General features: G+C 39.6%; 1 protein-coding gene across 3 annotated transcripts; it reads right to left on the bottom strand.

The window, feature by feature from the left end:
- Positions 1-2,102: 2,102 nt before the first annotated feature.
- PIK3R4 (phosphoinositide-3-kinase regulatory subunit 4) lies at positions 2,103-23,914 on the bottom strand. Of its 3 annotated transcripts, XM_021543357.2 has the most exons (19): positions 23,078-23,913; positions 21,710-21,843; positions 20,950-21,532; positions 19,508-19,642; positions 17,366-17,587; positions 15,906-16,079; positions 14,607-14,752; positions 13,302-13,505; positions 12,325-12,526; positions 10,589-10,788; positions 9,436-9,646; positions 8,916-9,081; positions 8,303-8,467; positions 7,026-7,237; positions 6,610-6,741; positions 5,317-5,417; positions 4,220-4,308; positions 3,685-3,793; positions 2,103-2,714 (listed from the first exon to the last, which is right to left on the bottom strand). In XM_021543357.2, exons 1-19 carry the CDS (start codon positions 23,805-23,807, stop codon positions 2,544-2,546), a joined length of 4,086 nt encoding a protein of 1,361 aa, XP_021399032.2. In that variant the 5' UTR covers positions 23,808-23,913; the 3' UTR covers positions 2,103-2,543. The 3 variants fall into 3 exon arrangements, with proteins under 3 accessions (XP_021399032.2, XP_021399033.2, XP_021399031.2); XM_021543358.3 differs by lacking the exon at positions 6,610-6,741; XM_021543356.3 differs by lacking the exons at positions 2,103-2,714; positions 3,685-3,793; positions 4,220-4,308; positions 5,317-5,417 and having other exon boundaries at positions 5,911-6,741; positions 23,078-23,914.
- Between the last annotated feature and the right edge of the window lie 341 nt (positions 23,915-24,255).

Genomic DNA, 24,255 nt, shown 5'->3' with positions numbered 1-24,255 from the left:
CTCAGGACTGAACCATTAGGGAAGCCAAACAAGGTACATAGACTGAAGAATTACAAACTTAAGGAATATCAAAACCTACTATAGAAGAACCAACTGTAAAATAACACACTACCACATCTTCCCTTCAAATATTTCACCAAAACTTGTCTAATTCTAACTGTCAGCAATGTGGTATAATTTTAGTTTAAGACCACCTTTCCTGAAGGAGCTACAGATGTTTCCTCTGTACTCACTGAATCTCAGTTCTGTCTCTGTACACAATGTCCTGTATCTTTGTGCAAAATTCCTAAGACAGTTTTACACTTGAGGCTTTGGGACTGGTTTAGCCAGCTGCTTGAAATGTGTTTTGAACTGTGGGTGAAATACCAAGTTCCTGAATTCTAAGATGGTTTTGATTAGATATTGATGAAATTACTGAGTTTTAACTGCCATTTCTCTAGGTTTGGGAGGGAGAACATGGACTGAACCAATATTGATACTCTGAGAAATACTACAATAAAGACATATCTTGAATTATTGGGTAAATCATCACTTCCATTTAGCCAGAAGCCTTCCTTGTTACAGGGAACAGTAAGTCAGGAGTTGAAAACTCCATGCTACTAACAGAATAGTATTCTATAAGATGCAAGTGTTCTGATAAATATTATTGAATATCATTTTGTTTTCTTTTCCCCCTTTTGCATGTCTACATTGCAGCAGTGCAGCATGGCTGTCTTTTCCTTACCCTGATCTAAAAGGTGCTCCTAAACTTAAATAATCCAGCTCTGATTTTAAAAGTTTGGGACTACAGGTAACACCAGAGAAGACCTCACTGTCTTCCTGCACTGTGATCCAGCAACATTTTTCCATGCGATCAGTCACAGTGCAAATTCTTTTTAATATTCTACCCACCATTCAAGTGTTCTATGTATTTCATACTACTTAAAATGTCTTTTAAGTTTCATATGGTGAGAGTGGATTATAACGCCTGAAAATGAAAACTGATCTGCTTCTTTCATCAAACTACCCTGTCAGTGGGCAGAACCATTAACCAAGCAATACAGCCAAAGAGGTGATTCCCTTCACCAGGTGTTTAGAACTGTACACCAAATGGATATAGCAGAACAAGCTTGACTTACCACCCTCTTCCTTTTATCACTGCTCTGTGATAAAAGCGGACTGAGAAAACCTTCCTTATTTCTGAATTCATACAACATAAAGGGACAGCACCAGCTCCTCTATACAAAGCCAAGAGAAAACTTTTTTCAGCATAACAGGGAGCAGCAATGCTAAGGTCTGCAAAGAAATGTCACACTGCTCTTGAGCCACCTTCCTCTTTTGTTACACTTGGGGCAATGTCCACTACACTAAATTATTCAAGTAATGCACTCACTAGGGAAAAGCAAGCAGTCTTTTTCCAGTGAATTCTGAGACTTTTTAAACAAATAATTATTTCATGTGTTGTTTCTTCAAAGAACCCAGTTCACAATTCAAGACCATTCCCTGCTTCTATCAGATACTCTGTAGAAAAGTAGGCTTCCATTTTTTACAGCTACACTCAAGAAACACATGTCAAATTAGTGCTGTTTGTTGTCAGTGACCTTCTGAGTCCATCATGCAGAGGGGGTCAAACACCTGTTTTGGGGGGGAAATCGTACCTGGAACTGCAGGTGAGGAATGTTAATAAAACTTAAGTTTGAAAAGGATTTGGAAATCTGAAGAGTTGGATCAGATAGTGGAAGAGTGGTGAGAACATTTACTGCCCCTGTCTGACATTTAGAATTGCCTCTCACATGAACATTCCATAATGAAAAAGTACTTCCTGCTGAAAGCCATGTTTTGGCTATTTTTGACTGAATCCATACTGAATGACAGAGAACACCATGCTGGTGGTGCTGCTTTAGGTTCCTAGGACAGCAGAGCTTAGCCTTAGACTCAAGTTTAAAGCAAGCTGGATGCAAGGCACAGTTGAGGACCAAGGACACAATTGTCAAAGGACAGCTGAGGATTGGCACAGTGCTAAGCTGATCTCAAATGACAACAGCCCAATGGCTCTGGCAGCTGAGATTGTGGAATCACTGCAGTGGAACCACAGATGTAAAGAAACCCAAGTACCAAACAGGGAAGCTCAAGTGGACTTTATTATAGTTATTAGAATATACAGGGGCATCAGTGCACTGGTTCTTATTTCATTTCTCAGATTCAACACAGAAGCAGTTAGATACCAGCTCTTTGCTTTGTGCACATTTAGAATGTGTAATGTGGGACGTCCTGAAATAATTTTCTGAAAGGTTCTTGAAGAACAATGTAGTCAAAACCAAGCTAAGTGACTTCATCGATTCCCTGATATTTCAAGGAAATGCTATGGATACCAAAAAGCTTTAATATAAGAAGTGATTAGGAAGTGCCAACAGGGTGGTAGGATACAGGTAACTGATTTTATCATTGCTTTTATGGTTTTAAAAGTCCATTCCATTCCATTAACTGGAAACAGTCCTTGAAAACTTCATTATAACACTATTTCTTTATTACAAATATTTACATATTCTGTATTAGTACAATTTTTATTTCCACACTTTAACAATCCCATCCCTTGATGCAGTTACTATAAACCCTTGTGTGGTCTGGAAAGTCGCGATATCTGTGATAATATCATGGTGCCCAACTGGGAGGGACTCTGGACCCTTCCGAGGGGTGTCATCAGTGGGCCCCATCTTTTGCTTGTTCTGAATTTCCTGTATAAAAACAAAGTGAGAAGTACTATTTACAGAAGGGTGAGCATTTGCAAAGAGAGACTGTAATCCATATTAGGTTGTCAGTGTAAGAACACCGCAAAAACTCTTTCACCAAAAACCAATCAAACAAAAATGCCCAATCATACAACCGCACACCCTTTGACAGTTTTCTCAGGACTACTCCTTGGCTCATTTCTTTTTATCACACACAAGTGTTAAATCTTAATGTATCACTTTATCATGAAATCTTAATCTGAACTGACATTACAATGGGGGTGACATGACAATGGGGGTTTTTCTCATATTTATTTCAATGACACTAAGATTTGATATTCCAATAGGGGAAAAACAAGTTATAGGAACACACATATCTTGGCTTCCCAAAGCTTTTGTAAAAACCGTTTCAATAGCATGAATGTAATTTAGAAGTTTTAGAAGAAACACTAAAAAAGAGTGCATTGGGTAGACCCCTACTGACTTGTCTTAGTCATCTTTGAAGTAGCAGTCAATTTGTTGAACTGAAACAAAATGTTATGCTATTTAACAACTAGCAACACTGCCAGTTCACAAAGTCACTCTGAAGGATGTAACAAAAACTTCAGCATGAAGCTACTGTATTATCCTGAGCCAGTACATCTCACATGGCCTTGCTAAGGTGCTACTCAAAAGACAATCCAAACACTGATCAAAGCCAAAAATATTAGAAGTCTAAATTTCAATATCCCAGAAGAAACATATGACTCTGGCTTCTGCATGTAACTAGTATTTGATGAGTCAAATCCTGTTAAAAACAAATTATGTATTTCTTTTAAAGTAACTTCTTCCCAACTGCCCCCAAAATGCCATGCTGACACCATCTACAAAAAGTAAGAGTGAGTGAGTTCTAATTAAAGACATCATGCAATGAGTACAATCCATAGACCCATCCAAAGGCAAGCAGAATAGGTGCCTATCAAACAAAGCAAAATACCTGAACCACCTCTGTGCCCTCAATTATCTTCCTGTAGTAGGAAACAGATGGGCAATTAGAACTTCCAGCAACAACATATGATCTCTCAGGGTAGGCTAGATCCCAAAACCTGAACATAAAGAAACAAAATCAAGGTGAGATGTTTAATTCTATCAGCTTAAAAGTAGTCTTGCTCTTATAATGAAAATGAGTGGGCACAAATGCTATCTGCTTTCTACACTTAGTGGAATGGAGTGATGGAGAGAAATTTACACTCATATCAAGCTCGCACATGAGTTATTTTTTGGTTTTTGTCATGGAGCCTGTGAAGAATTTTACAGAAGGGTACACACTATGTTTCAGAGGAGCACCAAGTTCTGCAGTCCTTTTGCTGAGAAAAATTTCCTCAGCTCACTGATGTTTACTAATGAACATGTGTTCAGTATTATTGTTTTGGCTTCTTAGAGATTACTTAGGCAACACTTGGCAAAATTTAGTACACCAGCAGGGGTGGAGGGGGAGAGTGACAAACAAGGAAGTTGTTTAGTTTGATTACCTTATTTTCATGTCTGAGCCTGCTGTCAGTAATATGGGATTACCAGAAGCTGGACTACAGTATATTCCGTGGATGCTGTGAGGAGAAGGCTAGCAGGAAAAAGGATATATAAAAAGGATATATAAAAATAACTTATCAGCAATAGCTATCACCATGCTTCAGAAAGGGAATGCATGCATTGCCACGTTCATCCACCCAGTTACTAAATCTTTCTGGCAAATGCCAAGTCACTTTAATGGGCCACATCTTAATATATTAATGTAAATTGCTCCCTTACACTTTACAGAGCAATACAACAGAATTAACCTTTTTCATAATCCTCTTTTTTTTAATCTTGGAAATTACATTCTCAGTGATGAGAGATCATTTTAAAAGAATCAGGCAGGCAAATCCTACTGAAAAGCACATGTATGCTTATATTTTTAGGCTATGAAGGCATTATGGGACAGATATACAACAGAAAACTATCTTAGATCATGGAGCTCCCTGTGTAAAAAAGGGCAGGACTGAAATGAACTCAGCCTGCAATTCTTGTACCACATACCAACAGGTTTAAATAGATTCTGGATAGGCATTTACAACATTTATAGAGCAGCTGCAGAAATTTTTGTCTATGGATTTGTGACCCATATTCCAGATTGCTCCTTTCCCAATTAAGTCCTTGAAGAAGAACCACTTTAAACTAGCATTTAAGTGTAGTAGAGGTATTATATTACAGAAAGAATGTGTAAAAGAGCAGATGTTTACAGAAGTATGCATAGCCCCAGGAACAGCAAGTAAAAATAAGTACAAGATGCCACACAATCAATTTTGGCTTTTTCATAATCTTTACAAGCTTAACCAGCTCACTGGTTTTCTAAGAACATGGCTGGGTATAACAAGTGAGTGCTACAAGTACATTCCATACACAGTGGAAGGTACCAATGAAGATTCAGGTTACACTGCTGTTTTACAAAGGGCATTTAATTCTGACAAGTAAAACAGTTATAATGCCAAAATGAATCCCAGGGCAAGTTCTGTACTGATACACAGCATGGAGTCTAAGGTTGTTTTAACCCTGGCTACACAACAGAAACTGGAAAAGAAAGAGACCAGACCTGCAGTTCTGAAAGAGGTGGTGCACTGCTGGCCCACAGAGTGAAGCGTCGATCACCAGTTTCCATATCCCACATGGAGACTTCATTGTTGCCTTGAACAGCTACAGGAAAGATAAAGCCGGTGCAAAAAGTACAAAACAGGTTGGTTGGCTCTTGCTGTTTGCTCTACTGACATCACATAAAGGGTATGACATAGAGACATTCTCTGTTCCCTGCAGCATTTGTGTTAGTCTTGCTTTACTACTTTGGTTTGGCTTGAAAGCAGCTTCACTGTAATTAAAAATGCCTGATTTAAAAGAGTTTAAAAGAAACCTGATTTAATTCTCAACCCCTTTAAAAACGTATAAAACCCTCAGTTTCCTCCCTAGATAACTTCTCAGCCTTCTTTGAGAAGAATAGATGGTTTGTTCAGCATAGTCATCAGGGACTTTGGAGAACACTCGTGTGCAAGAAAACAATACAAAGTTACAGAGCTCAGTAGCTACAATGAACTTCCACACTCATGTGGACAGGTAAAGAATTCTGTTCAAGGGATTGCTTACAAACCTGGCAGCAACCTAGTAGGCAAGGACTTTTTAATAATAATCCAAAATTAGGAACTCTGTCATTCCTTTAGTCTTTCACAGGGAGGAAACAAACTAGAAAGCAAGCAAAACTTTCTTTATTTGTATGTTTCTTCAATAAATTTGTTTTATGTCCCAGGGTGGCTAATAACTCAAAATAGGAAGTGAAGCCTAAAAGCAAGTAAAATATGAAACTCAAACTACTCTCGTTTTACAGCAACTTGATAAATTTTGTTATTTAGCATTAGTTTAAGGTACTTGTCCATTTCAGAATGTGTTCCTGAGACATAAAAAAGTCTATGACAGTACCACATGCAGTGAGGATGAAGAAGCTGTAAGTGTATCAGATGAGGAATCTTGGAGATTTCCAAAAGTTCTAACCATGACACAGCTGGCTTAGATTGAAAGGGGAATTGGAATTCAGTCTCTGCTTTACAGAAGATGGTGGCAAATTTCCCATCAGCTTCAATGTACAGCATCAGTTGGAATTTAATATTTTGTAACATTTTGTCCTTAAAAAGGGATGGAGTAGACAACACACAGAGAGGGCCCCTCATGAGAGTTGCAATGCTCAGAAGGTGAGAATTGCAAATGCTGTCATTTTGACAATGGCTAAACCCTACTTTTTTCTTTTCAACTCTCCACCAGGGCTTGAAGCAGAGTTGAAAAAAAAAAGCTGCTTTAATCACAACCTCTGGCAATTGTGAGGTAACTTTAAGACAGCTTTTACCTGCTATTACCCAGGACTGATAGACAGGATGCATGAGCAGGCGTCTGATTCGGGCCTTGGAAGGATGAGAGTGGCTGGAGATAGGTAACTGAAACCGCATGTCCCAGCATGCCATGGTACCATTGCTCGTTCCTGGTGAGAAAAAACTCCCCTTAGTCAGAGGGATGAATATATGAGTTTTTGTCCTTATCTTTGTGCTCTGTACCTAGGGAGAAGGCCTTCAGCCTCAAGTACTTAACAGGCAGAATACTTCTCAAAAATAGATGAGAAGATATTTCTCTCCTCTTAGTTTGAGAAAAGCATATGCAAGTAAAATCAGATCAAGCAAAAGCTTCAGTTGTAGTTACTGCAAGAGAAAACTATAAGGAAGAGGGGTGCAGGGAAGAGAGAGAAACTATCAAGAAATACAGGCTTACCAATACACAGCCAGCACTGGTGTATGTCCACAGCAAATGAAGTTATGAGGCCTAACTTCAAATCATGTTTCAGTGTCCAAGCATTGCTGCTGGATCTCAAATCCCATCCAACCAGAGATCCATTAACTGTTCCATAAGCCAGTACTGACTGGGCTCCTGAATTGAAGTGATGAATGTCTACCACACAGCCATCATCCTTCAGATCTAATGACCTGGGTTAAAATAATAAACTAATTTAGACATAGATATTACTCTCTCCAGGTTTAAGAATCCTTCCCACAACTTATGTTGAGCAGCTTTTTCCTATTTCCACTTCTCAAGGCACCTGCCAGAAACAGCTTTCTGAATTTAGTACAATGAATGCTTATGCTCTCTCAAATCTCTCTGTTGATAGGGCCTGCAATGCTGTCAGCAGCCCTTTGCAAACATAAACACAGCTCTGTGCCCTGGATCAGGGCAATCCCAAGCACAAACACAGGTTGGGTTGAGAATATACTGAGAGCAGCCCTGAGCAGAAAGACTTGGGAGTGTTGGCTGATGAGAAGCTCAGCATGATCCAGCAATGTCTGCTCACAGCCAAAAAAGCCACCCACAAGAGAAGAATCAAAAGTGTGGGCAGCAGGCTGTGGGAGGTGATTCTCCCTCTCTCCTCCACACTTGTGAGACCCCATCAGCAGTGCTGTGAGTACTCTCTGAGGCCTGGACATACCTCTCACTCAAACTGCAAGATCAAGCTGTAGCTTCAGTGCCAAATACTGAAACACTGCTCATATGGAGGTAAGAAAGAGCTAAATCAAACCCAAAGACTCCCCTACATACTATCCCATTACCCATATCTCTACCAACTTATCACATTAAGAGCCTGGGAGGAAAAATTGCAGATCTTGGGCAACATCACATGCTGTACATCTGTAATATCTAATGACCTGCAAAAGAACCCTCAAAATCACTTTGTAAGTATTAAGATTGTAACAAAGGAACTAGCCGATCCCGGTACATAAATAAAGCAAGTGAGAACTATTCAGAATGGCTGTTTCAAGCTCATGTGTTCAGTGACACAGGAAGTACAAATATCCTATAGCTAAGAATGGTCAGCTCTGCACAGTTGCCTTTCAACCCTTCTTTACGAAGCAGAAAAAGAACATGGATTACAGCCTTCCAGTACAGCCTGGGCTCAGCCAGCAGGAAGCCTAAAGCAAATTTAAGGATCTATCTGAGGAGTATACTAACAGCTTGAGCTCAGTATGTGGTGAGACTTAACTGCTTTAAGTACCTACCTGCTTTGTATTGGATGAATTTTAGGAGATTTAGGGAGCTTTGAGGCTTCAATACCAAGAAGCTGGATGGCACCATTATCTGAAGCTATAGCCAAGTAATGTGAGCCTTGGCAAAATGTAAGTGTCTTTACATGTCCTCCAATCCGAGAGTATGTCAAAATTGATCTAAACAGTAGAGAGAAATAGGAGGAGAGAAAAAAGAGGTAATTGTTTTGGTGGCACTTAAAAAAAAACTACTCCTCTTAAACACCTACTTAAAACCAATGGCTCATGAGAAAGCTCTGAAAATAACATTTTATAGCTGTTCCAAAATGAGAAAGCAAAAAAGCCAGTCTTGGCTTTAAATAACAGCAGAATATACTTATATATGTGCAAAAATGAAATCAAAAAGCCTGTAATTATTATGGCTACAAAGCAGTCCCTTTGCATTTTTTCTTTTCTTAACTGATTGAAACAGCAATCTAGTATTATAGACGCAAGCCAAGAGAAACACCAGTATATTTCCTTATTGATATTTCCAGCACACCCACAAGTGATTTGTATTTTGCTCCCTGCTCTATTTTATTTTTCACTCTAAAATTGCAGACCCAAATACCACATGTTTTTAAGCTACCTGGTTGTAGTGGTTTTTCCTTCCATTTTTTGGCTGTTCCAAACCTTCACTGTGCCATCATTTGAGCAAGTGGCAAAAATGGAGTGCTCATCAGAGACCCGGATGCGATTCACAGCAGACTTGTGTTCATGAAGGTGAGCTACCAACAACCCTTTGGGACGCCATCCTACAGGGAAAACAAAACCACAACCTAATTAGGAACATGCAAGTCCCCCTAGATCCATCCACTAACAGTTATATCAGGATACTCATTACAACTGCAAAGCACAACCGAGAACAGTGTTAAGGCATTTTAAATATTCAAGGCAAAAGCCTACTAGCTTAATTCTAAATTAGACACTAGGTCATAGGTGTTCTGCACAGTAAACACATTTCCTAAACTAAGAACTTCCTCTTTTCCTCATCCTTTGCATTTTTTCCATGAAAGGATAATTTCTTGACTCAAATTATACATATATATATATATATATATATATATAAAAGGTTTTATATCTAATAACTTCAGTGGCCTGTGATGTACCTGGAGGAGGGGGCTTGCTCTCCCACTCAGCATTCTCCATCATCTGTTTGGCAAGTCTCTCTGCATTACACTGCTCTCTCTTCTGCTGGATCAGCTGCTGCAGCTCAGTTTTGCAGGTGGTGATGCGCAGCTGGTGTGCAGATGGGGACATCGTGCTACTCAGGGCCTGCAGGGTTGGTTTTCTGGGCTGGACAACTGCTCCATCAGATGCCTGTAGGAAATCAATCCTTAAAAATATATGCCTTACATTCTACACACAGATAAATCCCCCTCAGAAGATTTCTTTGTCACACACAGTGAATAAAAATGGAAAAAATCTTTTTTTTAATCAATTAACAATGAATTAGCTTTTAAAAAAAATAATGCTTGCATGAAGACAATTAAAAATAGTGAAAATTATTATTTATATAAAAGATTAACATTCTCCTATTCTACCCTGTTTGCCTACTCTGTATTCTGTCTAAAGAAACTGTAATGTGCTGTGCACACCTATTAATATGATTATTACAGAGGCAGTTATTGCTCTCAAGACTGACAAAATTAAAGGTTAGCTCTCAAATTAATTTACATTGGGCTTTAAAAACCAAAGTGTGAAGTGTTTCCATTATAGTTTAGGGTAGACACACTCATTTAAAGCTAGCAGAAGTTAATCTCCAACTAGAAGCCAAACAGAAAAGAGTGTTCCCTCTGCCTCCAAGGCCTGCAGAGTTCCCCAGCCTATCCTCCTCTAGCCAGTAATAAGTATAATAGGATGTGTAAATGCTGTTGTGATTTGCAAGTTAAAACCATGATATCTCTTCCTCATAACATGTATCAGGGCATGAAATTTGAGGAAAAGTCTTCCCTGCCAGAAAAGTTTATATAATAATTGTCTAATCCACAAAGCCCCATCTCTTTGTACAAAACATCTATTTGCTAGTGAAGCTCGTCTGTTCAAGGGACTAAACTTACTTCAGTCCTCTCTCAGTTCTTATTTTAAAAATAAGAACTTTAAAGTCAGCAACTCTGCTGAAGAAGACACCAGCCAATAGCACGGTCAGTGTCAAATAACCTCCAAACAAAACAAGAATGTCACATCCCTATAGTCCCACTTGACTTTAAAACAATTAAATCATTTCAAGTAAGATGCAAAGGAAGTATTTTTCAGGTATACCTGTGGAGATGATGATAAAGTGGCAGAAATGCCAGCTGAGGACTCTGAACGAAGTGGTTTCCCAGCTTGGATGGCTTCAGGATCAGTAGTTTGCCCATGTCCTTTGGATATTGGCTGGGAGATGTTTGTGGGTTCCAGGGACCCAAACATGCTCTTCCATTCTTCATTTACATTTGAATCTTGCTTTACATGCTTTCTAGCTATAAGCAGTTTGGAGGGAGGGAGGGAAGAAGGAGGTGGGAAAAGAAAAAAACAAAACACCCCCAACATTACCATGACAACAGTCACTCAGGATTGTCATTACTTTGAGACTACATGGAAGTCTACTGTTTACATGCCAGATTGTTATTTATGTACAGAGAAAACCCTACTGCTATGTTGTGGAGATCAGCTGACAGCATTTATGTGGGAAACCAAACAAAGCACCTCCTCATGTGTTCACATCTTCTTGATCCTATAGCTGACTCATGTAATAGATCACTAGAGGAAAAGTTTACATCTAGAAGGCTGGAGGATTAGACTCCATCATATGATAAATTTTTCTTATGGAATGATGGAAGGGTTTGGGTCATCTAGTCCAGCCACCTTTCAATGAGCAGCGACATCAAGAATAAATTTGTGACAGCACAGTATATAAATCATTGTTGGTGTCAAATTCAATCAGTTTTCCATCATAATTGCAACATCACCTGTAGATTCAAGTATGCTATCTCTTTAAATAAGACATTTATTTATTCCCAGCATTCCTTTAGAGTTACTTAGAACTGTAAAATATAGACAGAAAAAGAAAAACATGGAACAAATTAAATTTGGACAAAGTCAGTGAAGAAAAGTTAAAGACATAAAGACTTTAAGGGTAACAGCTTTGGGTGAAACAAATTACTTCAAGAATAGACTTTATATACACTAAGTTTTAAATCAGGTTGACTCCTCATTCAAGGATGAAAAAAAAGATAAATCTTCTGTACTTTCCTTTACAATTATATGCAAAACACCCTAATTCTGGAAATAAGCTGTTAATAGCTATAGGCTTTACAGATATTTCTGTATTTCTATATGTAAAAACACAGAACCTACCAGTGATATAATAGAGGAGGGAATTACAAGTTTCAAAGAGTAAAGAGGAAGCTCAAACTGTCTGGTAAGGAAGAATTTTGAGGCTACAAAGAACTGGAATAGTTAGCAGCAAGTGGATTTCACATCTGAATAAGGAAATGTAAGAGGTTTTTTGAGTTGAAAGAAGAGCAAGTAAAAAATAAAATGGGAGTCAACGAGAAGCTGAAGAACCTTAGGACCAAAACACATGTACCTGGGTGAGCAACAGTTGGCAGCTCCTCAGTGGCAGCCTGAAGAATTTTCGGTTTTCTTCAGGCTACCTCAAGAAAACAGCCAGGATTTTCACAGTTAAAGAGCTTAGCACTTGTTGAGAGGAAATGAAGCAGACATGTAGCCTTCAACATTTACCCTGTTGCCATGAGTCACTAGAGTCCTGTTTGTCACAATCAGCTAAACAACTGCACATGCAGTCAAAATAATTTAAAATATTCTCAGGGGAAAAAACAATTTCCATGTTTCAATGATCAGAGAACATTCCACCACCTCACATTTCAAACAGAAGCAGTAATTTTCCTATTGCAAACTCAGTGAGGATGGTGATAATCATGTAGGCTGATTTACTGAGAACACCCTGAAAGGAAGGCTATATTTCAACTATATAGATCACAAAATATACTAACCACGTTTGTCGTCAGAATCCTGCTTTGTTTTAACAAGATCTACTTGTCTTCCAGTTATTCCCAGAGCTGACAAGTCAATCACCCCTTTGTGACTGCTATCATGCAGGTGGCTCTGATCCACAATATTGGCTTTAGCTTTATTAGATTTTAACATAAAGTCCTTCAGTGCTAACAGTTTGTCTTCTTCCTCCTCAGTCATCCCCTACAGAATAGAAGAAAAAGGTAATATTACTCTCTCTCTTAACAATAACATGCATCAAGGCATGAAAATTTAAGAAGCAGTAAAATTAATAACTGGTTCAGAAGTGCAGAAAGGCACATCCCCAGAATTCAAAGCATTGGACCATTGCTCATATGAAACATAAGGTAAGCTACTGCAGTGTAAGAATGGGGCAAGGAAAAGTGAAAGGGCAGAACAGAATTTAATGCTGGATCACTCTCTGGTGCAATCTGCTTAGGTGCCACCTAGACCATGCTTACAGCCCACAAGCCATAGAGGGGAAAAAAACCCCACATCCTTTCTCTTCTCAGTTCTTACTACTTTGGGTGGGTAATTCTTTATGTTCCCTCTTCACACATAACCCTCAAGACTTTCCAGCTCTACTTCCTTTTGGCACAAATGTCTAGCACTTTGACAAATACATACTCTTTTATCCAGCACAATGCACTTAATCCAGCAACACTCTGTAATGCTGCCACATCACAAATGCATCAGAAGTTTGAGACTTGCAGCCATCTTTTAAAAACTTAGGTGGTATTTATGTCTCTATATCTGGCAGATCTTGTAAACATCTTTAAGTTCTGAACAACTTGTCCCACAAGCATATACTGAAATCAGTGAAGTTAACGGTTTGCAGGATCAGAAGCTCAGACTGGGAGTCCTTCACAGCAGGAACTGCAAGGTGAGGGTTTGTGGAACTGTACAGAGCCCAAGAGTCTTAAGCCTGATTTTTAAAGTACAAATAAAACCCAGTTACTTGTGAAAGAAGCTTCTTCAAGAGCTGTGCAATGGCAGGGTCCTCTGGGGGTGGGCACTCAGAGAGAGCTCCCGTTCTTTTCATTTGACGCAAGTGCAGGTGTCGGAAGAGGCTTGCGATATCCTTTGATCTTAAGACATAATCAAATATGGAACGGCTGACAGGCTCCTTAAGTACACTCAACAGGACTATTTCTTTGTCTACCTGCAATTCAAAACAACAGACCAGTCAAAATTATGATATCCATATAACTTGTACAAATCATCTAGATTCAACTTGTCTCCTGTCTTGAAAATAAGATCTGTATTGGTCATATCAGACTTTCTCCATTTTCTTTCCCTCTTTCCTATAAAGTACTTCTCATAGCTTGAAAAACAACTTCAAAATGAGTCCAGAACAAAGACTTAATATTACAATCCAACTTAACGTTACCCACTATTCATTTGCTAAATATAGTGTTGCATAGCAAAGAAAAGATTTATATACTAAAATGAAGAAGAAAAGATTTATATACTAATGTCACAGGAAGTGAACAAGATAAATTTACCAATAAATGCCTAAAACACAGCACAAAGAACATATAAACATGGAAAAATGTTATTATATTGAAGTTCCCATCTGCAAGGTTTTCAACAAAATGTTAAACACAGGATGCATTTCTCTATGCACATACTGCAATTATTACTTCTTTATCTATTAAAACACCCGAGAGGTGCAGTCTACAGGTCCTGAAGTTGTATCCAAAGATGCCAATATGATCATACTACCAGCATTATGCAGGTCATTCCTGGACATGCACTAATAGTAAATTACTTAATTCATTCATGCTGCGCATTGTGCTCTGACCCTTGGCAAAGCACTGAAACACAGAAGTGGTTCTGGTGAAATCACAGTCATAATCACTAATTAACAGACTGGTCTTGGAGATGAAAGCACAGAACATAAACCAACTTGTTTCACAGCCAACTTTCCATCCTTTTTAGACTCCTATAAACTAGCACAATATTTTAAGAGTTTGACTATAAACAAGGCAGAAAGGGCTTGAACAAAAAAAATACCTGCTGATTTTAGGTTTTGTAAAATGTTTTGCGTTTTGCAACGAATTTGCGACAACAGTCTTTAAAACATGGAAAGCAATGGCCATTCTATAAATCTGCCAGCAGAGATCAAAAAAATCTATAATTGCCTGTAATATTAATTGGAAAAAAGAATATATGGTCCTTATAGCCAGGACCATGGCCAAGACAAACTTACAGATCATGGCTAGTCCAGACATATTCCCATTAATATTATTGGAAGTATTACCTGTATTATTGGTTGTGTGATAAAAGGATGGAGGTATGGCATTAGCTTGCAATAGACATCAGCAATATTCAAATACTGTGCCACCACAGTGATAAATCCAACTGCACCATAACATATCCAAAGATTAGGGTGACACAAGAATGGTGCTGAAAAAAAAAATAGGTTGTTAAAATGTATCATTCATATAGGAGAGGGGAGATCATCCTGCATATGGCAGCATGTGATGTAATTTCCTTCTAACAGAATTATTCCTAAACTGAGCCTTCTCTCTTCCAGAGCACCAGGGTTAAAACATTCATACAGAGGAAACTATTTCATGGATTTCACTGTACTCACACTGCTCAATTTCCTTGCTCTTGCCAAGAAGCATATTTTCCTTATTTGTTCATTTCAATCCCTAATTGTCAACTACAGATTTGCAGTGGAAACTAATCCAAAAATAAATCTCAACCCCAGTCTAACAATTACAGTGAATCCTAAAACTGGTGATTTTTTTCTTTAAGTAAATATTTTATTCCTTACTGCTTTCCCTCTCTTCTTTGAAGAGTCACTACTTACATTCTAAGATAACAAGATTCAGAAGTCCCCCTAATTGTGTGGACTTTAAGAAGTTGTTGTCAAGGCACTGTATCTAGTCATGAGATGTAACCACAGATCATCTGCTCCAGATTCTGAGTGCATATATAACGTTATAACAATAACGTTAAAAAGAAGCAGACTACATCTCAAAAGATCATTTGGGGTTTTTTTCCCATAAATAGCTGCTAAATCTTGGGCACATCTAAAATAAATTGATAAGCCTGATCAGGAAGGAGACACCCACTCGGCAACCAAGGGTGTATTGAGTTAATAAGTTTTGATGGTGTTAGAATAAGAAAATATCATGATTGTCTGAATTCTCTCATCTTCAAAGGCTAATGTGTAAGTGTTTGCAAATTATGTGCCTGATAAACTACCAAAAGCAACAAGGATTTTTTTCTTTACAGTAAGTTGCCATGTAGGCAAGGAAAGATCTTAAGGCAGAAAGTTTTTAGAGTGAGTGTTTTTTGCTGCTGCCCTATGTAAAATCTGTCAAGATGCTTCCAATTTGTTCCACCAAAACATTTGTTCCACCATTTTAGAGTCCTGAGCACTAACAAGGTTCAGCTAGCAGTAGGTCCATACCACAGTTTTGTTTAGATTCTAAAACAGAACTACAGGTTTGTATTGTGGACAGCTAACCTGACAGTGGAGCTTTATGTAGTACTGAGATCTTTTCTTTACTAGGAAAACAGGGTATTCTCTAGTATTCCAACTTACCAATATCACAAGCAAACTCATAAATATGGGGCTTTTGCAAGAGCCCCAGCTGGCACATACAAGTAAGAGCATTGAGGGCTTTATAAATGACAAATTCTTCAGCATCACTGAGACCTTGCTGAAGCAGAGGTTTGAGTATTGATGAGCTTTGCCAGCCAACATAAGCAGCAACACCTGAAACATAAAAAAAACCATAAAAATCCAAACACTAGAAAACTCTATCTTCCTATCAGAATTGAGAGTGAACATAAAATAACTTTATCACTTCTAATCTAATAAGGTAATAATCAATATACTTGTTCATGTCTTAATGCTGGACTTTGCAGCCCTTTTCTAAAAGGAAGGAAGGAAGAAGAAAGAAATAGCACTTGAAAGAAAAATACCCTCAGTGCCACTGCTACAAAAGAGCATCTGCTCATAGCCACAGGCTTGCTTACTTAAATACCAGTTAGAGAACTCAGTTCTAAAGATGTGCAAATGCTGAAGTAAAATAAAAACATAACTTTAGACCTTAATCTGCATTCTTCTGTGGATGTTTTGAACAGACACTGGGAGAGGAGTTACATGTCTTCCCCTTTAATTGCCCCACATGTCTCTGTGTCTTTTGCAAGAAGTCAGGACATTCAGACCTGTGCTTTGCTGTTCCATTGCTCCTTCTAAACAATTTCTGATAAGTTACCAATATCACTTCTTGGCAGTTTGCCAGCTCAGCATTTTGTGGCTTCCAGTTGCAATGGAATGTGTAGCTACCATAATGGCCCCACTGAAAGTCTGATCATGATTGTTTTTCCTGCCATGCACCTGAAGTACTATTTTTGCTCTCAGGAACTGCACTTGGGAAAGTTTTCTTGACTCACAAATCCTGAGCAATGATTCTCAGCAATGGTCATGTGGATTTTGAACATACATGGAGCATTAATTGGTAAGATTTTTTTAATTGTTATGAAGTATTCTGAAGTAACAGGAATCTTTAGGTGATGTTTTAAGGCAGTACAAAAACTTTTCCAGTTATAACTTCAGCATATACCAATGCCTAGTTTTCATAATATGAACAGGTCTACTGGAGTGAATCAGACTATGTGCATATGTGAAGTGATGCATCTACTACAGAGCTTCTAGAAATCCTAGTAATCACTTGCCATAATTTAGCTTTTTAAGTTAGTTGCTGTAGCAGAGACTCAAAGAAGAAAAGCATTTAAATTCCAATTGTTTCATGTTAATCTACCCTAGACTTAAATGCCTCAATTGCATTTGTATTAAATATTTGCACTAAATTAAGTATACATTTGTATCTGCATTGTTTCATCTTCATTCCCTAATAAAACATTTCCACCCAATAATTCAGAAATTCTAGAAATCTTTATAAGGAGAACTTTTATATGACTTATTTTTTCATATCGTGGAAATAGTTCATTAATTTATTTTCTTTCCACTGTGTTTGGCCAAAACCAAACACTTACCAACAATGCTGTCAAAGAAAGCTCCTCGAAGATGCCAGTCATTCTTGTCATTTAAGAAAGTGATCATATGAGACAGAAGAACATCATTGGCTTTTTGACGTCCAAAAAAGACACACAGACGTGTTATTCCATTTTCCATCAGTGTCTGTTTCACAATATTTTCTGGGTCACTTAGCAAAGTCACAACTTTCTGCTGGACCATTTCATGCAAGGCTTGCAACTCTACAAGGGACAACAGGATGAACATTTTGGCTGAGGAGAAACAGTGTGTGTTATGTGTAACACCTGCTGCTAAAGCAGTTACAGTGAAAAGTCATCCTTGGTAAAATTGGCAATCTAACAGAACCTCAACAGTTCCAACAAGGGCTTACCAAAGACTTCAGGCTAAGCCTGAGGTGGTGACAAAGCCAAAGAGTAGAGAAATATGAGACATTTTTACCCAGATCAATTTATTCTAAACTTCCACTAAGTTCCTTCCACTAAGATGATTCCACTCATTTTATACATATAGGTGATATGCAGATGAAAGAAGCATCAAAATGAGTCAGCAGCAACATTACCACAGTAAACAAAATGCTTTCAGGCAATTTTGGTTTGATATGTTTATTTGACTATGAATTTCAAAATTTGTGAACTGACAACAGATCAAAACTATGTTTTGATTTAGGTAGATAAATTCATTTCATTAAGAATACAGAGAGGAATATAAGAACACTTGAAAAAGTGAGTGCTTCCAGTTTAATTTAATTTCTGCAGTTAATCTAACAATACTGATGAAAAATTTTAAGATGACCTTGCCTATGGCTTCTACTTCATGATACAATTAAAAAAACTATTTCTATTAAGTGGAAATAGCAGATTGTTAATGCACTGCATATTATTGAAAACTACAAAGCAGAATCTCAAACAAGCAACACAAAAAATTTCAGCTACTGCTGCACCAGTTTTGAGGGGTGATTATCATTCACTTGCAGTCAGAAGTCCTTCTAATTTGCTTTCTATCATGACCCTGTATATCAGCCACATGAAAAATCTGCCTCCTGGGTACAAATATCTCATGTTTGGTTTCAAAAAGGGTGAAAAGAACAGAACTCAAGCTTCTTCCTTGTGTTACTTCTTTCATCTCCAAGCTATCTCAAGGGATAGGGGACAGCATTTCTTAGAAACACAGCCCATACAATGGAGCTTCCTCTCTCACTTTTCAGCAATTCTGAGCACCCCACACTTTACATGAAGGAATTTGAAGAGGATCTTTTATATTTGGTTTTAGTAGATTTGTTGCTGTTTTATTTTAAAGTATCATCCTGCAACTAGTTAAGAGATAATTGCCTTTTCCCCAAATGGAATATGTGCAGGATGTTTACCAATTCTGATTAGTCGCAGATTGATCTACTTAGCCCAGAAGAGAAATTACAGTTTTTAACCACAAACTCTTCCCAGCTTAGATTTGCCCAGCATTCTTCTGGGAATTTATGCAACACTAAAAGGCACTGAAGATGACACACAGGTCACTTTATTACCATGTGTCTTTCTAAAGGGAAAGAAAAAGCAAATCCATCCACAGGATTTTAACTCTCTACTCTATACAGATATATAATATATACAACATTATAATAAAATGTTACAGTAATGTTACTGCCAAATGGCATCCACACATTTAGTTTTGCCAGGAAAACGGACAAGAATTGTGAAGCACAGGGACAGAAAAGGAAGAATTACTGAAAAATACAGTACAATGACTATGCTAGAATTGGACAGGTTTTCCAAAGCTAATGCTGCTTCCCACTCCAACAGAAGCAGTATTTGGAAGGCAGGTGTGTTTTCGCAGCTGTCTTGTTTATGAGACAAGCTGCAAGTGAAGCTGGATATGCAACCACGCAGCCAGCATCACAGTCAAATACTTAAGGATCTCTAGAGAAGAAAAATATGCTCATTTATATACTTTTTTGTCTCTCACAACATTTTGAGCAGAGGTATCTGTCTCTATGTGAAGCTGTAACACACACACTTTTATACTGGTCAAGGCAAAACATTCTTCCCACTTAATAGGAAGGCTCAGCTTTGAGAGATGAGATAGATCAGTGCTACCTAGCAGTTTTGGCCCACGATTTGCTACTATAAGCAGGCAAAAAGTGACATTACCTGTGTCATAGTTATCACTAGGGTGAGATGTTTCATCCATTTCTTCACCATTTGGTTCATTTTCCATATTCAGATTTTTCAGCTGTACTAACTCCAGAAATCTCAGAGCTGTTTCTGCCAATAATGCTATGTTTTCTGCAAAAGGAAAACATTTTGGTTAAGAATTGTTCTACTTTGGCAATGCACATCTGTCTGATGACCCCCCTGAAGAGAGATTACAGCCACTGACAATGATGGGCACAGCCAGTCATGATGGGCAAACAGGACTGAAATTACACAGGATGCTCTGGTCAACCCACTTCTGTTGACTCCCAGCTACCAAGTAACATCAAATTACACTGTACTTTTGTCATGTAAACAAGTGGAAAAATCCTAATTATATTAGGTGTAACAAAGACTAATTTAATTCTTCTAGAATAAGCCCTAAATGCCACTTAATCTCAGTTTTGCGTCTAAACAACTTAGAATGTAAAGGCCAAATAGCCTGAGCTAACTAACATTGCCACATAGTAGACTGCAAACCACCACGCCAGGACATGTTTCCTAGGAAATAACAGCTTGTTACCCTGGAATCCACTTTTAGAAGATTTGTCAGGGTATCTATCCTGACGACTTGGCATCGTTCTGCACCATTTGGAAACTTGCTGAAGCAACTCAGTCTGCATTATATGGGTCAGTCGCTGCTGGCACAGGAACAGTAACATCAAGGCCGAAGTCCCACTTCAGCAGCTATTCTGAGTGTCATCCAAATCAACAGCAACATGCCAGTGGAGCCTGTCCACAGCCCAGACCAAATACTCTTAAGTCACCAGTCTGACCACTTCAAAAAGTGTACTATAGTAACAGAAGTTAACCCAGTTAGACTACCTTTAAATACATTAATGTATTTGAAATTGATCACAGTGACAACAAGCAATCAGTTCGATACATTAATTATACAAAGTCTTCAACAATTATTTTTACCAGTTTACTTAGTAAAAAAAAGAAAAACATCACCTGGTGTTTTCAACTAAAAAAATCCCCAAAGCCCAATGAAAATGTGCTAGTCATAGCAAGTAAGGGCACACAGTAAAGCAAACACGGGCATGACTACAAAGTTTCTTCCTGAACTGAACTCACACATCTGAATAGCATCTAAAGAAAACATCTGTTGCAGTATAAGCCAGTTCATTACAGAGCATATAATCTAATTTCAGCCCTTGCATATCAAATTTCATGTTGCTGGAAAACAGCTCGGCAGCCCAGCAACACACTGATGCTTTAAGTTAGTTTCTTATTTATTCAGTTCCATCAGGCTATTTTAGGGAAACAATCAGAGCTAATGAAATGTGAGTACAGGTGTCATTACCTGCAGTCACTTCTGAGACTTCTTTACTGACAGAAACAGTTAAGAGAATACAGAAAAGCTCAAGATTTGGAGTTTTGACTGGATATCCTCTTACCAGCATATGCAAGTCTGACGATGGTGGCTTCATCCTGGGCCAAGTGTGCAATGCCTGGCAGAATGTATTCTGGGTAAATGTTAATATCATTGCGTGGCACCTCTTTGACGAGAGCAAGAACTTTAGTTAGTGTCCTCACAGATTCTGCCCTCACCCTGGGCACAGAGTCATTGCTGAAATGTAACAGATAAGGAGTGATACGATCCAGAAGAATCTCTACACTTAATCTTGGTGCTAAATGAAGAATTAGCTCCAAAGCAGCCAGTTTTGAATCACAGTACTTGAGAGTCTGTAAACAGGAAGTTATCACAGACACTAGAATAACCAGCCCATTCTCTTTTGTCTCTCCCTCGGCCTTCTCTGTGCGATCGTGCCCACAGAGATTGTGAGTGATGTTGTCCAGATCTTTACGTATGACCAATATACGCTCATCTGCTGACACAAACGTTTCCTTGGCAAACTGGGCCATGTAAGGCTGAAGGAAAGTGTAAAATATTTCTGGAAATGCATTGTTACGTTGCTGTTTCAAATAATCTTCAGCTGCTAAACGTTTATCTGGCTCTCGATGGATCATCTGAGTGACCTTGAGAAAGGCAGAAGTGGGAGGGAGCAGGAGAGAAAGATCAAAAGTTTAGACATTTGTAATACAAAAACATCCAAACCAAAACCCAAACCTAAGCAATTTGTTGAAATAAACTGTAAACAGAACATACAGATGGTTCTAATTAGGATTCTAATTAAGGACCTAGTCCATCCTTACCAGTTCTCTGATACTACGGTCTTCAATTTTGTTTAGGACTTGATCAGGGGAAAAGAGGCCATTTCTGTATGCCAAAAGCTGAGATAAATCAAACAAGGGTACACCTTCTGTGAAGAGCTCTGCTATTACACAACCTGGGACAGAAAGTAAAGAAGTCAAAGATGTCAGAGGATTATAAACAGACACTTTAACTTTGTTTTCTATATGCAGACAAGAACAAATCCTAAACAACTCTTTGCTCGAAGACTTGGCAATATAAGGCAAATGAGTTGCCAAATTAATTTGCAGAAAGAAGATAATATCTCAAGCTCCAAAACCTGGCTTTTATACTTGATCCCTGAAATCTCTTCCAAGTAATTTATTTCAAGCATGTCAACAGCAGAGGAGCTTGCAGTTAGAAAACATGAGGCAATGACTTCAGCCACCTGCCAGCTGGAAAATCCATCACTAGAAAAGGAACCCACATCACTGTCATGTGGAAGAAAAGTATGGTAAGTCAGCATGGATCAGGTAGTAGGTCAAAATTAAGCAACCCTTTTACAGAAGGTAAAGAAATAACTTCTCCCACAGCTGATACTGGGGCACAGCATATATACACTCACACATGATTGCCAAAAACAGACCCCCAGTGTTGTGTACATGACACGAGTAATTCCAAGAACCTGCTCCTGCAGTTTGCTCCCAATAGTCTACTTTATCAGTGTCTCCTGGAAGTCTGCCCATAAGAGCACCTTGTAAAATTAAGTAATCATTTCCTTTAAATGCATGTTTTCAATCACTTTAAGGAAGAAAAAAACAAGGGCTAAACACATGACTTTCAAGACAAAGCCAAGACTCAAGGCAGTCTCCCACAGTCAAATTCTTTAGCTAGCATTTGTGAGCGGGACCATAACAGGACTTTGCTCCCACTTCATGCCTGTGGGGAAAATAAAATGAGAAGGGGCTTCTAGAGCCAGTATTACCAAATTACTCTGCAAGCTGTGTCAGTCCCCCCAGAACTGGGCCATGGACCAGTTTCTCCTCTCAGACCCCAAGAAGCACATGCTTCTCTGCCAATAGAAGATGACTGACTGTGTCTTGAAGAACCACCTCTTTCCTAGAGCATAGGTGAGCCATAACAGAACAGTTTGTGATTTCTCTGCTCAGGTAATAGAGATACACTTAAATTATGTAGCCTATTATGTTGTCTTTGTGTTTTGCTGTTAATGAAAAAGGTTTGGGTCTTTATGCTTAAAATACACAAGTTTTTAACATGCTGCTCTCCAAGTCAACTGTAAGAAGAAAAAAAAAAAAAAAGGAATAAAAAAACCCCAGTTAAGCTCTTCTGCACTGCATTAGTCAGAAACAACATCTGATAGCTCCAAGTACCTGCAGAAAAGATATCCATTGCACGTTTCAATTCCCCTCTTGTTCGCTGATTGCTATTTGCCAAGTCTACCAAAGGAGTGGAAGGGTCCCGCATGTTTTCCAGCTCCGTGGCAAACATGCTGCCATCGACAAAGCGCTCGGGAGCGATGTAACACGTTCTCCTCCGGGATGTGTCGAAGAAATAATTGAAGTCAGCAGGATTGTCTTCAGGAAGGTAAGTTGGTTTAAAACTGGCAAAGTCAGTTAGAAGAACCCAGTTCCAGCTGGTCACCATGATGTTCTCTGTTTTAATATCACCGTGGCGGACTCCAGATTTGTGCGCTTGGTCCACCGCAGTGAGGATCTGGAAAGCGATCCACCTTTTCTCAATGTTGTTCAGGAATGGCCTGGTACTAATTCGGTCATAAAGGTTGTCCCGAACGTACTGTCTGAAAAGCATGGCGGCCTTCTCGGACAGGGTGGCTTTCTGGAAGGGGAGGCAGTTCTGTGCCGAGTGCAACCTTATCTTCAGCTCCTCCAGCTCCTGCTTGTAGCTCGTCAGGGGTAAGGTGGGATCCTGAATAGCAAACACTTTCACGACCACCAGCCCCTCCCGGTGCTTGGCTCGGGCCACCTTGAAGAAGCGGGTGCTGCCCAGGCTCTTGTCATACTCGAAGTCGTGGATGTCCGAGAAGTAGCTGTCCACCGAGAGGATCTGCGAGGGGGCGATGCCAGCCAGCTGGTTCCCCATGGCGGCACCTCTGCGGCCGCGGGCAGTGCCGGGCTGTGCCCGTGCCCGCCTGCCGGGGACAAGCTCAGCGCGGACCTCAGGCAGCCCCGGCCCGCCCCGCTGCGGGCCCGCGGGCCGCGCTGCCCGCCCCGGCCGGGCCCGGCCCCAGGGGCGCGGGTCCCCCCGCAGCACTCACCGCCCAGGCGGAGCCGGGACCACCGGAGGCGGAGAGAGGGAGCGAGGCGGGACTCGGCGGCGGAACCGGCACCGCCGGGCGGGCGGGCGGGGGCGGCGCCATGAGCTCACATCCTGCCGGCCGGCGGCGCTGGGCTGTGCCCGGGCTCCGCGGCGGCGCCGGATTCCTGCCGCCTGGCCTCCTGATGAATCCCCACCCCCCTTCTGGCTCCGTTCCCTGGAAGGGTTTTCCCTTTGGTGTTTTGCTCTGCAATGTGAAGAGGCCAGGGCGGCA

Source organism: Lonchura striata, chromosome 1 (genome assembly GCF_046129695.1).
Source record: "Lonchura striata isolate bLonStr1 chromosome 1, bLonStr1.mat, whole genome shotgun sequence".
In the NCBI taxonomy this organism is placed as follows: domain Eukaryota; kingdom Metazoa; phylum Chordata; class Aves; order Passeriformes; family Estrildidae; genus Lonchura; species Lonchura striata.
This window is presented reverse-complemented; position numbering and strand designations above follow the sequence as displayed.